Source organism: Hypomesus nipponensis, chromosome 17 (assembly GCF_054491055.1).
Source record: "Hypomesus nipponensis isolate SF chromosome 17, ASM5449105v1, whole genome shotgun sequence".
NCBI classification, from domain to species: domain Eukaryota; kingdom Metazoa; phylum Chordata; class Actinopteri; order Osmeriformes; family Osmeridae; genus Hypomesus; species Hypomesus nipponensis.
In genome coordinates this window covers 20,405,328-20,420,657 of record NC_140377.1, presented here as the reverse complement: position 1 = coordinate 20,420,657, position 15,330 = coordinate 20,405,328, and the positions used below count along the sequence as shown (strand labels likewise).

The 15,330-nt window shown below is 44.9% G+C and overlaps 3 protein-coding genes across 3 annotated transcripts in view; 1 reads left to right on the top strand and 2 right to left on the bottom strand.

Annotated features, from left to right (window-relative positions):
• The window catches only part of LOC146253958 (uncharacterized), a 46,756-nt gene that overhangs the window by 4,510 nt on the left and 26,916 nt on the right, over positions 1-15,330 (bottom strand). The gene's annotated exons all lie outside the window — the stretch shown is intronic.
• farsa (phenylalanyl-tRNA synthetase subunit alpha) lies at positions 1,956-9,024 on the top strand. Its single transcript, XM_084677204.1, has 13 exons — positions 1,956-2,125; positions 2,818-2,955; positions 3,163-3,261; positions 3,353-3,471; positions 4,095-4,187; positions 5,368-5,496; positions 5,657-5,772; positions 5,880-5,964; positions 6,058-6,157; positions 6,288-6,456; positions 6,584-6,661; positions 7,087-7,201; positions 8,279-9,024. The coding sequence occupies exons 1-13, from the start codon at positions 1,979-1,981 to the stop codon at positions 8,382-8,384; spliced, it is 1,494 nt and encodes a 497-aa protein (XP_084533330.1). The 5' UTR covers positions 1,956-1,978; the 3' UTR covers positions 8,385-9,024.
• Positions 10,792-12,836, bottom strand: LOC146253964 (uncharacterized). The gene is made up of 3 exons (XM_084677210.1): positions 12,671-12,836; positions 12,260-12,563; positions 10,792-12,010 (listed from the first exon to the last, which is right to left on the bottom strand). The coding sequence occupies exons 2-3, from the start codon at positions 12,450-12,452 to the stop codon at positions 11,712-11,714; spliced, it is 492 nt and encodes a 163-aa protein (XP_084533336.1). The 5' UTR covers positions 12,453-12,563; positions 12,671-12,836; the 3' UTR covers positions 10,792-11,711.

Here is a 15,330-nt window from a genome sequence, read left to right as displayed (position 1 = left end):
CAGAAAGACTACAATGTTTTATTCTCCATCATTCAATGTATTTTGCCCTTACATAAATCAACCTCGCAAAGTCATCAAAGATTAAAATTACCATACGAAATATGTATTCCTTTTATGAGAAGGTGACAGAACCACCAAGGCTCTATTGCATTTTTTCTTTTCTTTTTTTTTTTCATATTACAGACATACAACCAAACATATCAGGAAACATGTCATTTTAGATATAATTTTTATTGTTTATTGATGTCCAGTGTCCTTGGCTCGAGCACTCACAACACCAGCATAACGTGGCTGAAGGGGGGCATTGATGCTGAACAAACTTGATGGGTATGTTTTTGGGGGGCAAGTCTTGCCTCACAAAATCATTCACAACTGGGACACAATGATTCTCTCTAAAAGAGAATTATGAATGAGTTGTGTATCTCAATACTTCAGTTGCCTTAACAAAAAATGATATTCCTGGTACAACATTGTATCCATAGAGGAACTTGACTCAAGGTATGGTGTCAAAATGAAGACTTTAATTAGATAATCAATAAAACACAATAATCGAACTATAAACACTATGATATAGTATACAACAGTAATAAAAACGCTATCATTCTTACCAGTTTTGCCTGTTGTAGTTATTGATCTTATGCATGTGCTGTCCCAGTCGGTGTAGGCCAGTAGTTCTTCCAACTGTGGGTCATATAGAAGTTCTCTCAGGTGGTGACTGCTGGGACAGCTTCACCCCCTTAGTTGTTCTATCATAGATGTGCAAGAAACTCTTCAATGGGTCATTGGTTTGACATAACTCAGTGTGGGCGGATTAAATCTTCTCTTCTGTGTGGGCCCTGCAGTGAACTTTTAAATCCCAAGTCTGTCTAAAGGTTTTACCACAGAGGTCCCAGCTGTAGGGCTTCTCTCCAGTGTGAATCCTGCTGTGAGCTTTAAATTTCCCAGTCTTTCTTAAAGTTTTACCACAGAGGTCACAGCTGTAGGGCTTCTCTCCAGTGTGGATTCTGTGGTGATCTGAGACACTGCTTCCATAGCGCTGGATGCAGAGCAGGAGGCTGTGACCATCCTCTCTTTTTTACCCGCGCAAAAACTCTTGCTGATGACATCATTGTCACCCCAGAACCCCGACTTGTAGACACCCACCTAAATCAGAACCGTACCAGGATATTAACAAAACCTAAACACAAACTTATTTCCATGTAAATTATAATTACGCAAACGAACAAAATATCTAGGTCGTAACACCAATGTATTAACATTTTAAATTAAAGCTGGTGATACTGCAAATAGGGACAAGATGTTAAATGTAGAACAACGTCAGATTTCCCAGAATTTCTGAAACCTATAGACAAAGCAAGGTTAGAGAGGAAGGATAGATGCTACACATCCACCATGTGCCTCCAAGATCAGCTGTCCAGTACCTGAAACACAGGAGGTGAGGAGGACCATCAGATCCATGAAGATCAACACAAGACACCAGGTAGAAGTATATTCAGATCAACATCATACACAGTAAGTGAATCTCATTGTAGTGTATACAATACACTTGATTTCAAGTTAATCTTGATACATTAAATCCTTATCCAAGATATTGAATAAAACACAAAAGGCTTTTCTAAAAGAAAGATATTACAACATAAGACTGTCTTGTTGTGATGAACATGTGACTCGAAGAAAGTACAGAAATTGACAGTGAGAGTGGAAAATCAAATTAGCTGGCAAAAAAGACATACACATTATTCAAGGTTCACTCTGGAGAAATGACACGAGTTAAAACATTAATTAAAGGTTAGTTTTCATGAAACGAACATTTCCTTAAAAATATTTGTTTTAAAATTACAAAGATTTGTCATTGTCCGAGATTATCCAATGAGAGATTGAGATTAAGGACTTTAATTCTACTATTCACGTTCTACTACTATTTTTTCCAAGCGGAAGCAGACGTCACATCCGTTTCTTCCGGCGACTTTCCTCAAGCATGGCTGACGTTGGAGTTGTAGAGACGCTTCTCCTGAGGCTTGAAAAGGTGGACGGTGGGGTTGATAGTCAGGATGTTGCGACCAGTCTTGGAGTGGACCATCAAGTGATTGTTGGCGCTGTGAAAAGCTTGCAAGCCCTCGGTGATGTGAGTTTGCCGTCCTGTGCCTACATGTCCGTATCAGCACACAAGTGTTCATCTTTCAGGAAGATATGGTTAAGAGGAAACTGATGCAATAGGAGGTAGCTGAAGCTAAGTAGTAAGTCTAGTCTAGCTGTCAACTAGTTAACAGGTACAGACCCTGACTGGAACATTTATAGTTTTTACATAAAGACAGGATGTCAACCAGGCTACTGTTGAATAGCGGAGACGGTAAATACAATAGCAAAATAGCTGGCTACTGTAGCTCTGTAGGGTACGAGATTGTAAGTGGGTGGGTAGTTGGCTAAAGAAGGGTTACACACACACACACACACACACCGGTGATTCTCTTACATCCACACCTGATTTTGTTTGTAGTTAGTCAATCATTAGGCTACCATCAGATAATTTATAATACCAATTTAAAGACGAATACTCTACATCTTGTAATAAATACGTCTTATAAACGGTATCCTCGTTGACATAGCCAGCTAGCCTAACTGTTTGATTGTTGTGTTGATATAATTGATAACACACAGCAGGCTATCAATAAGAGAGAGCACCCCTGTTTGGCACACTTAGTACCTATGATGGTACTAAATGGGGACACGTTTGATCCGGTATAAATGCCACTGAACCCCTTTGAAATACCAAGTCCATCACTTGACCTCCATCACATTTCTTCCGTGTCCTCCTAGGTGATCTCAGCCGAGCAGCGCTCCTCCAAGCATTGGGAGCTGACAGGGGAGGGCTGCGAGATAGCTGGGCAGGGCAGCCACGAGGCCCGGGTCTTTGGTTGCATCCCGGAGGAGGGCCTGCCTCAGAACCAGCTCATGGTGAGTGGACATATTACATTACATTTACATTTAGCAGACGCTCTTATCCAGAGCGACTTACAGTAAGTACAGAGAGAGTGGTTGAGGAAATATGATTGTGGTGGAGAATGGCATTATGGAGTGGGCTGTGTGCTTGGGACTCAGACCTTCTGTAAATTCTTTATTTGTTTCTTGCTAACCGGTGTTGCTCATATTGTGTGTCACCAGAAACTGGCCTTTGGGAAGGTGGGCTTCAGCAAGGCCATGTCCAACAAATGGATTCGCCTGGACAAAGGTCACGAGGGCGGTCCCAGGGTCTTCAAAACCGTATGTTTATCACCTTCAACTGATGTCATGGTCGAGATTAAGATGACATCTTTGAAATGTTAAACTCGTATTTAATTGTGTGTGTGTGTAGGTGGAGAACATGGAGGACTCTGTGAGGGAGAAGCTGCTGCTCGTACAGAAGGGCCAGGCCTCCCAGCTGGAGGAGAAGGAGAAGAACGAGCTGAAGAAACGCAAACTGCTCTCTGAAGTGTAAGAAGCACTATGACCAAGTACAAAGGCTGTCTAATCAGTGTTTATAACATAGAAGTATAGTTCATAACGTTTTTTATAAGATTAGATTAGGTGAGCATTCCATGTCCTGTTAAAACTCATTATTGATAGTACTACTTATTTTACACACACCAGCAAAATACCCTGATAAATAACAATTAATTAAATGTGAGACAAGGGGACAGATTGTCACATTTGTGTTAACATCACCTGAAATCTACCACTAGATGGCTGTAGATGCATAGTCATTCTAAATATGGCTCACTCAGAACTAAGTCTGCTGTAGACCTTTTGTAGGTACATGGATACAACTCCCCTCATTTGGCCTAGATGGAATGCCCTCAGTGACTAGGCCTCATGTAGCTCAAGTGTAGCTTTTTTTTTTATCAACAATTACTGTGGTAGAAGAATTGAACTTCTGTGTTCCATTACAACCTGCATCCAGTCACTGGTTTAGAGACTTGTACTGTAACAACTAATCAATGTCTCTCGCGCGCGCACACACACACACACCAGTCCTGATCCCCTTAGCTCAATAGTAAACCTAACTACCCTTAATGTTCCACAAGCTAGGCCCATTAGTTTCCCATGTGTTGTTTCAGGACAGTGAAGTCGTACTGGATCACCAAGGGAAGCTCCTTCAGCACCACCATCACCAAGCAGGAGACGGAGCTCACACCTGACATGATTGCCAGGTGAGACCTGCTGCCTTGCCTCCTCTCTACCCCTCTACCTGCCTCCTCTCTACCCCTCTACCTGCCTCCTCTCTACCTGCCTCCTCTCTACCCCTCTACCTGCCTCCTCTCTACCTGCCTCCTCTCTACCCGTCCACCTTCTCCCCTCTACCTTCTCCTCTCTACCCCTCTACCTCTACCTTCTCCTCTCTACCCCTCTACCTCCACCTTTTCCTCTCTACCCCTCTACCTCCTCCTCTCTACCCCTCTACCTGCCTCCTCTCTACCCCTCTACCTTCTCCTCTCTACCCCTCTACCTCCTCCTCTCTACCCCTCTACCTCCTCCTCTCTACCCCTCTACCTCCTCCTCTCTACCCCTCTACCTGCCACCTCTCTACCCCTCTACCTTCTCCTCTCTACCTCTCTACTTGCCTCCTCTCTACCCCTCTACCTGCCTCCTCTCTACCCCTCTACCTGCCTCCTCTCTACCTCTCTACCTGCCTCCTCTCTACCTCTCTACCTGCCTCCTCTCTACCCCTCTACCTGCCTCCTCTCTACCCCTCTACCTTCTCCCCTCTACCTTCTCCTCTATACCCCTCTACCTTCTCCTCTCTACCCCTCTACCTTGTCTCTGCCCACCTTGATTCACCCCAATTTCTGTCTACACCTCCTTACTCATCCATGGACTATTAGCTTTGCCCTCCTCGTCTACTCCCCGTCTCCCCCTCTCCCCCCGTCTCCCCCTCCCTACCCCCCTTTCCCGCCTCCCCTGCCCCTCCCCACTCCCGTGCTGCTGTGTTCTCCATACACGAGATGCTCTGCTGGGATATGCCACAGCATTCGTTTCTCTGCACATGTAGTCTACAGACAGATTTCAGACATGGGATTTGTTGTCATTGATTGGATCGTAGACATGTTCTAATTACATGTTCTCAAATGTTTTATCTGGGGGTGAAAAGTTCCCAAGGTGTAATTTGAGAAGGTAACCCTTTGGGTTGTGATCTGATGGCAATCCAGGAGCTACCCGTCGTAGATTCCAAACAGTAAAAACTGCTTGTGCAGTCCCTTCCTTCAATGCTCCCAGCCTTTCCCCTTTCCTGACCCTTGGAACCATGACCTGGAACCCTCTCATTTCCAGCCTTTAACCACCCCGTCTCGTTCTCTCTCTCTCTCTCTCTCTCTCTCTCGTGTTGTTCACCAGTGGGAACTGGAAGGAGAAGAAGTTCAAGCCCTACAACTTTGAGGCCCTGGGGGTGGCGCCAGACTGCGGCCACCTCCACCCACTCTTGAAGGTGCGGACGCAGTTCCGTCAGATCTTCCTGGAGATGGGGTAAGACGCACACACACACTTGAATGGGTTCAAAACGTGAATCCGTGGACTTCTCCTCCTCCTCATGTTTAGGCATGTTCATGTCTATGTCCTACTCACCCAGCAGTGTTAAGATGGGGAGATCACCTGTCTCTTACGACCAAATCTGTGTCTCCTGCAGGTTCAGTGAGATGCCCACCAACAACTTCATCGAGAGCTCCTTCTGGAACTTTGACTCTCTGTTCCAGCCCCAGCAGCACCCGGCCAGGGACCAGCACGACACCTTCTTCCTGTCCGGTGAGCAAGTGTGTGTTTGTCTGTGTGTGTAGAGTGTGTTTGTGTGTGTGTATACATGGCCGTCCCAGGGTCATGGCTGACGTCCCCTCTCCTTTCCCGTGTCACAGACCCAGCCCTGGCCCACGAGTTCCCCATGGACTACCTGGAGAGAGTCAGACAGGTCCACACCGAGGGAGGCTACGGGTCACAAGGGTGAGCAACACACACACACACTGTACAAATACACACTTCCCAAGCCCACTCTCACAGCATGCTTAAGCGACGGCCTGGATGTTTGACCTGCAGGTACAAGTACGACTGGAAGCTGGAGGAGGCCCAGAAGAACATCCTCCGCACACACACCACAGCGGTCAGCGCCCGCATGCTGTACAAACTGGCACAGCAGGTAACACACACACACACACACACACTAGCGCCGGGTGTATCTCAAAACCTGAGCTGTAACTAACCATTCCCCCGGAGCAAAGCTGCATGTCTAACCCTTTCTTCCCTCCCCGCCCGTCTACATCCCCCAGGAGGAGTTCACCCCCGTCAAGTACTTCTCTATCGACAGAGTGTTCCGGAACGAGACGCTGGACGCCACCCACCTGGCGGAGTTCCACCAGATCGAGGGCGTGGTGGCCGACTACAATCTGACCCTGGGTGACCTCATGGGCATCCTGCATCAGTTCTTCACCAAACTGGGTCCGTCGCAACTCATCTATCCCCTCACGGGCTTGACCGAGCTTCCATGCTGAACATAACTAACAAGCTCCTCCAGTGCATTAAACCAGAACCTTCCTTTGTTGCCATCTCTTTTCCCTCCACTCAGGAATCACCAAATTGCGCTTCAAACCGGCGTACAACCCGTACACCGAGCCCAGTATGGAAGTGTTCAGCTACCACGAAGGTACGTGGAGTATCCTGGCTTAGGTCCTTGGCTGCAGGGGCTACAGTCAGCGCTTTGTCCCCATCATTTCAATATAGGCGTTGTTGTTACTGACACTGCTGACACCAGAGTGGAGGCTGCCTCTAAACCCCGGGAAGCTACCTGCTACCTGCTAATGGGATACAATGCAGATTGCCAGTCCAGTCTCTGGATGAGCTGGGGTCTCCATCCTTTAAAACCCTCTGGATAGGTTTAGCTTGATGCTTTTCCTGCTCTCTGTCTCTCTCTGATTCTGTCTCTCTCTCTCTCTGATTCTGTCTCTCTCTCTCTCTCTCTCTCTCTCTCTCTCTCTCTCTCTCTCTCTCTCTCTCTGATTCTGTCTCTCTCTCTCTCTCTGACTCTCTCTCTCTGTCTCCGTCTCTCCCTCTCTGTCTCTCTCCCTCCAGGTCTGAAGAAGTGGGTGGAGGTGGGGAACTCGGGGGTGTTTCGCCCGGAGATGCTGCTGCCCATGGGGCTGCCCGAGGGCGTGTCCGTCATCGCCTGGGGGCTCTCCCTGGAGAGGTGGGTCCAGCGCACAAGGCCCTCGTGCATGTACACTCCATATATGTTGTCAACACTGACACACACACACACACACACAGCCTACTCTACGGTGAACCTCGCTCCACTGTAAACCTGTCGAGTTTTCTCTGTCTGACCCATCCCCAGTCCATGACTGCACCCGTCATCCAGACCTCCTTCTGCTTCTGCCCCCACATCTGCCCGCCCCTTTCTCCTTCCCTCCATCCCCCCCACCTTTCACCACCAGACACACCATCTGGGCTCTGAAACAACACGTCCACTGTAAATGAGCCCTCGAGTCAAACAGTGGGATTAGAACACATGTATGAAGACATTGTGTGACAAAATAAACAGTCATTGCTGCCGTCCATGTAATCTGCACTGGATTTCCCTTAGGGCGGTGAGCTTTGGTCTGTCTGTCTGTCTGTCTGTCTGGCCAGTGTCTGGCTCTGCTTGTCCTCGTATCCTCCAGCTGTGTGTGTCCATCCTCCTGCCAGCACACCTCAGTTCCCTGCGCTGACCCACATGCTGGGAACAACTCCCTGTCTGGATCACCTGTGTGCAGGACACACAGTGGCATCACTAACATGCACTACTTTGTCTGAAAAGCTGCTCTACTCTGCAACCTTAATGCACTTCTGTGCTACCACCTGGATTGATCCAGGTCACGTTGAGCAGGATTGTTGAGTAACTCCTCATCTATACCCTACGAGAATAAACAACATGAAAAAGAGGATATGTGAAGTTCTGTTCTAGAGGATGTGCTGGTCAACACAGACCCTTGTAGCTGGAGTCTTTAACGAAGAGAACAGCCACTACTAATGACTCCTGAGCCCGAGTACTATGGAGGCCCTGTAATCCCCTTGGGGTTAATCTTCTTCTGGCCATCCACGCTTTCTCTCCTTTATGGTTGCACTTCTATTAACTATTTACAGTATACAATGTATCACATGAGATTCCTCCCCCCCCCCCCCCCCAGTAGTTTTGTGTTCAACTTTCATTTAGTCCCCCCCCATACTGTTGTGCTAAAAGTGACCTATACTGACATGTGACCTCTGACCCCTCTGTGACCTCCAGGCCCACCATGATCAAGTACGGTATCAACAACATCCGTGAGCTGGTGGGACACAAGGTCAACCTACAGATGGTGTACGACAGCCCCATCTGTCGACTGGACTCCTAGATTCTCATCAGGCATCTGTCCGGACAGGCCTTTTATCCTCCATTGCCACCTATTGTATACCTCCAGGACCTGTCCCCCTATCAGGACCCCTTATGCTCTCTAGTAACTATACTACAGACTCACTCAACAAACCTATTCGAGTCCATGTAATCTGTACTTGGGACACTGGCTGCCAGTTAGACAGATTTGTCTGTCTGAGATTGTGTTGGAAAGAGGACTTACTTTCTCTCCCTACGTCGAGCATTGGAGGTGGACCCTTGCCATTGTCTAATCATTTGATAAACACACAGGTGATGCTTTGGATTTGTATTTATTGAACAGTTACGTAAGACACCCTTTAGTACCATTCACAATGCTGTATGCATGTTGCAGTGCACAAGTGCTGGTGTTATGAACTCTGGTGATTCTGATGAACATTAGTGAATAAGGGACGTTCGCCATAAGACAATTATTTTAATTGAACTGTCATCAAACTCATCTGGATCTACTTTGGTCCTTTTTCACTCCTCTCCTGTAAAATGCTTGTACATTGACAAAACTGGCTTTGGAACTCTCACCGCCCACCCTACTGTCTTCTCAGGCCATGTCATGGTGAAATGATCAAATAAACATATTACAAAGACAAGTATCACTACATAAACATTTTGGTTGTTTTTCCTGAAATAACCCCAACCCAGCAGGCTCGGAGAACAACCGTGCTGGAGAATTTAAACTCTGTTTCTAAGAACTGTCAACCTGCATTGTTCATACCGTCAGATCCAATTATTTATGGCACGGTTTGGATGGCATTGACATTCGTGATCCAGTGTTGTGTTGAGCAACGCTTTATTTTTGAGAGGCCCATTAAAATGATTGACGAGCACCGTGCCTGACGTGCTATATTAGCTTGGCCTACTGTTTGGGTGAGTGGATAGGGTTAGAAGTGTTGGTTCTCTTGAATGTGAATTCCCAGACATTCCCCCTTGCCAAGGAAGTGTCATGCTGGATTAGCCAGTAGGATACCAGGAGTAATGAAGGTCCAAATCTAATCTGATCCTGTCAGATGGATTCTCCGTGATCATGGTGCAGTGCCTGGGACTCCTCATCCCATTGGCTCGTCTCATGTGAGATGTGGTGTCTTCATGTTATGATAAGTGTGTTTGTGTGTGATGGCGGGACTGGTTAACTTGGAAGACTTAGGTGGAGTTCTGTGTAATTCCACGATAAGGAGCTGGGATTATGATTAACCTTCCTCACCTCCTAAACCGCAGGCATCGTCCACAGCCTCCTGTGGTGTGTGTGTGTGTGTGTGTCTACTTTTCTTATGCAAGCACATTGAAGGGGGCCAATACTTGAAAAATGCCAACAGAGAGTGCACCAAGATGCGTGTGGTGTAGTGAACATACATGTGGGGAAGTAATTGGAAGCAAGTGGCTTATAGTTGACTGACACCGCAAGGAATCCAGTACCACAGAAAGATATTCACAAAATGTGTAGTTGCGCTAATCAGATTTCCTTGAGTGTCCTCTTCAGATTTTTTATCGTGGAAGGCTCGAGTCTGACGTCTTGGAATAGTAGAACACGTGACATAACGTAAACGTTTGCCCCAACAAGTTGGAGCTTTGAAGTAGCTTCATGTTAAATGTTAAACCATGTTAAATCCCCTTCCATGTAATTTCTCCTTCTGATCATTTATACTCTCCCCCTCCATGATCTTGGAACACGCCGATGTGACTGGACTACTCAGAACTGTATGAATTCAACGGTCTTAGCAACAGCATGGCAGGCAATTCCAACTGAGCTGATGCTTTGCAGACCAAGACCCATGTTGGACCATCCTAGAAAAACTGTTGCGGCATGATCAGAGGAACCCTGTTTAGCATTAGCAACTTAATGAATGTTCCGTCGCTAATGCGATACACCAATTCAAGACAGCGACCTTTGATTTGATACCTTTCTATTCTCAGTTTGAACTGTATCATGGTAGGTTTATCATGTGGGTCCCAGACAGGGAATCCCGTGCGGCAGCTACAATACTAGCTCCCGGGGTAAGTCGTATTTACTTAATGAATAGCTGGAAGTCCCTAAGTCGTTCTGTTAAGCTAATTCCTTAACGTCTGAAAATAACATTTAAACTAGAGAAGGGCAGTGGAGCTAAGGTGGTGGGTTTACTAGAACTCAGCAGTCTGTTGATACCATGGATAAACAAGTTAATTTGACTGAACTTCTGTGTCAGTGAGATTGTTGTGTTTTCCCTCCAGTAACTAGTCGTGCCTTTTACCTGACGACCCCTTGGTTACATAACATCATTAAAACAGAGAGTTTCCAGTGTTCTCATATTCGAAGGCTTACATGCATTGTTCGACATTTATTGTTGCATTGGTGTGGTGTTTTTGACAGAAGTTTACATCACAGATTTTAAGCAGTCGCTACACAATAATATTCTTTAGCAGCGGGTATATATATTTTCAAACATCAAACTACATCTGTTTACAGTAAACAAATACAGTCATGAGTCATTTCCACACTTGTGTATTAAAACACTTGTGTGCATTGAGTTGAGACACTTGACATCAGTACATTTATGTACAAGATATGGTTGAAGCTAATGTTTGCAGTCTTAAGTAGTCCTTGTTCTCCATCCCCAAAGTTATTTATTCAATTTTCAATCAAATGGAAGTAATTCAATTTTCAATCAAATTGAAGTTATTCAATTTTCTCCAGTTCTCCTCTGGTATTTTCTCTGTAAATTCCTTTTTTTTGGTCCTCTCTGATCTGGTCTGTCCCTTCTCCCCCTCTTAAAGTTCACTTGGCTTTGTTGTTGATGGGATGCCAAACAGGATGCTATACCAATATGCAATTGTCTTTGGAGATAAGTATTATGTTTATTCAGGATTCTGGGAAGCAAAGTTTTTAAAAGTTACGTAACATAAAGGGAAGAGTAACTCGAAACCCAAAGTACTCTTGGGTTTTTGCACAATCACTGATGGACGGGGGGACCAAGATGAAAGATGACATGGAAAATCCCCATCAAATCCATTTCATCCTCTTGGATTTGAATCTGTTTGGCTCTTTTTACAACGTCGATCTTCAGCTAATCTTTTTCAAGGCAACAATGTCTTGGCAAGTGAACTTTAAGAGCATCAAGGGTGTGCAGTTAAAAAGAACATGGGAATTGATTGCATAACTGAGTGGTACAGCTATCCTGATTCCTGAGGCCAGGCTGTGGGTCATGTACTGTACCCTGTATATCCTGTGAAGATAAAGGTTGATGTATCCAGATGTTGACAGTGTGAAGTCTGGAGTGGTTCTCTCCCACAGTACTGACCATGAGGGGCTCTGTCTTTCTCAAACCTCCTTGGGCAAGGCGCTGTAAGGAGAAGAACTGCTGGGGAGGATGCCGGGACTGTTGTTGGTGCTGTGTGTGGGGAAGAAAGGGATGTGGGGCATTGCAGAGAGCAGCGATGGGCTGTACGGCATGCTCTCGTCCAGGGGACAGGAGATGACCACGTCGTCCTGGTCCCACACGTGGAAGGCGTTGTGGTGGGACAGAGACATGATGGGAGGTGGGTGGCTGGGTCCGGTGACACGGTTCAGGGCGTCCTCCTTCATCAGTTCGTCTTCCCTGGTGGGGCCCAGCACACATTCTGAGGATGGGGGAGGGAACTTTGTCAAGCACAATCACATGCATGGTGTCTGGCAGACGCTGCTGGTTTAATCATAATAATAGAAAAATACTTACATACTATAAACATCATATCTAATCTGATATTAAACAGTCAGCAATACAATTACTTTGCTTGAAAATAATTTTACAAAATGGGAACAGAAAGTTTCTGTAATACAATTTAGTTCCCCAGATATTTTTTATGTTCACGGGTCTCTTTATCAATTACCTGCAATGTCGATGGCCAGGTCCTTGATAAGATGTCCAACTATGGCATAGGCGACTCCAACCACTACTATTGCAGCCATCAGCATGTACAAAACCGGCTTAGGCAGCGGGATGAGGTCCTTCACTACCGGCTTGTATTGCTTGTACATGGGCTCTTCTGTGAAAACCAGAGCGGTGAGATTCATGGAATTCATGGCCAAAAAGTTGGTGGTGGCTTTCCAAAAGGCGGATAACCTTTCGAGAAATCACTTTATTCGATTCCTCGGTGGAGCTCAACTTCTTTGATGCATCAGTACGATGTGGTTCTATGGAGAGAACCCGTTGTTATGAACGTTATTGAAATCCAACTGCTTAAAATTACACACGTTGTTCAGTCAAACATAAACTTAAAGAGAATGTAAGCGCTACATACCTGCATATTTGTCAGCCTTGTTCAAACACAAACCTGCAGAGACTTGAGTTTAGCCTATCTGTTGATGAACGCAGTTCAAAAGGTATAGACACTCAATTTGATCAAAAACGTTTTCTCATTGTCCAACTCAGTCCATGCGTTCAACATACAACTTTTTACCCGGCAGTCGCTGTCGTCGGTGCTGAACTGAAATCGCTCGAGCCACCTGTTGTAACTAAATTTCCCTGACAGACCGCCTACTATTTGTCGTTGTTGTAATTGACTTGCTTTGGAAAATGATGGTACACTTGAACGTACCTCCCTCTTTTTAGCCAACCTTCTGCTATGCTTAAATAAGATACCGCCATGCCCTTAATTCTTCTGTTGAGGATTTACGAAGAAAGGGTAGTGTAAACGAGGAGCTATTCTGACTAAGTTGCGTGTCGGACCAATTAAACGATCTCGAAAATTGTCCAGCATCAACACTCAACCGCCTAGGGGCTATTTGCGTTAATCCATGCTAGCTACCTTGAAATCACAGGTTCTAATTTAAGATAAAAAATAAAAAATATTAAATAATAATAAATATATAATAAATAATTCCACAACCTGATGCCATATGAAACTCAACACTCACAAAAAAAACAACTAAAAAAAGAAACAGTTTTAGTTGTTGAACAATGTATCCACCACATCTAAAATACATTCATTTAAATGCATGTAGGCCTATGTTAATATACAAATGCTATTTGATGATAATGTTTGATTATTCGAGGTAAAGGTTTTGACGTTCATCACCATTAGAGTTAGTTATATTATGCGCAATCAAATTGTCAATAGTTTCATCCTGAGGCTCCTAGTGTAGGCCTACCTCGGATTTCAAAATCTTCAAATCATACTGTTCACACCCCTGGTGGTGAAATGTGCAGAAGGGACACTATTCATTCCATCTCAGTGTGACTAAGATACCGTGTGGGATAGTCAAGGTTGGACAGTGATAGATAAACCGTTTGTTAACCCAAATGCATACAACACATTTATAGACAATTTGTTCAAAACATATGGCCGAATCAAAATGCAGATTAATTGGTGAAAACATGTAACAGCTTTTTTCTTATGTAAGGGATTGGGCATACCCACACTGTAGGATTTGTCTGTTTCATAATTCCCTACTTCAAATCAGAGGGAGCAGCCAGACATGCAAAGAGGCTGAAGAGGTTTTATTCTGTGTAAGACTGGAGCCTGCATCTGCAGGGCCCAGCTCTCTGAAGGTTCTGCGAGCAAGCTGGGGCTAGTTGTACCGTTAGAGGAGCCAGTTACAGTACACATTGTTGTCATATACAGTACAGTCGTTTTCTTCATTGCATTGACAGGCAAAATACCATGTTTATAATAACTTAGACTCTACATTCAGGGGGGCCACAAGGGGGCCTGAGGTTGTTGTCACAGGACCATCACCTCTTGGACTTGATGGGAAAAACTCTTTAGATAATATACTGGATATAGACTTCAATATTGCTCACAAAGAAAATTCTGCCTCTCTTGTACATCTGTTTGCACATACTCTCTCTCTACACATTTCAGCAAGGTTTTTATGACAGGACTTCACAATTGTGTTTCATTTGTTTTTTTACTGTACCCAAATACTATCAAGTCAAATAATGAAACATTCTGATGCAATACACGTCATTGCAGAATCTTGTGACTTTTACCGAATTCAGAGTGAGATTCAATTTGACAGAACTCAGGAGTGCAACACATTAATTTGAAAGTAAATACATGGAAGTAACAATGTGCTGTATGGAAGTACAATTCCTAAAGGTATATTAGGGATTGTATAAGCATGCTGGTCGAAAATAGAAACAAAAAGCTCCCCAATAGGATGATCACAAATAATGTGAGAAGTAGTTCCATGAAGGGCCAGTGTGGACTCCAGTCGTCCTCGGGCCTGGGGGCCCAGCAGCTGCAGGTGAGACAGCGTTTCAGGCCCCTCAGTACTCTGAAGAACTTGAGCACTTCTGTTCCTCGGTTGTGTCTAACAGTGAATCAGCTGGTGTTACTTATATTACAATATTTCAAGGGTATGACCATGACAACCCATTACAAGATCTCCAAGATGCCGCTGTTGTTAATGAGTGAACACAGTGGATACTCGTCTATTTGACATGGATGACTATGAATCAAGTTTAAAACCAACTTATTTATCAATAAGTGAATTATCTCCCAAACAAAGTGGTCATTGATGTTTACATTTTAATTCAGTTAAACGACTTAAACTAGGGCAGTTAGATTTTACACTGAAATTGCGTATAGATGCAGAGTGCACCGAACATGGATTGTCACTTAACATTTTTTTAAATCCTTGTTCCCTTTGCTGTCGGTTATCGTTGTCAAGGGTCCCCTGGTAGAGCCGTGCGTCTATACTAAAGCAGCAGTAAAGCAGTTTGCACAGCAGATAAATGGCAACGTCACCATTGAACTTCTCTGCTCACTGGAAACCATCTCTCCAGTTAGTCTGTCATGCCAACCTTGACAATATTCCAAGCTGGCCTTCTATATTTGCCAGGAATAAATCCTAAACACTGACAGACATGGGAAACCGTCACCTCGCATTCCAAAACCAGTGCCCGTTACAGGCAAAATGAGTGGCAGAGGAACCCTCTCATAGGGCCTATTATATG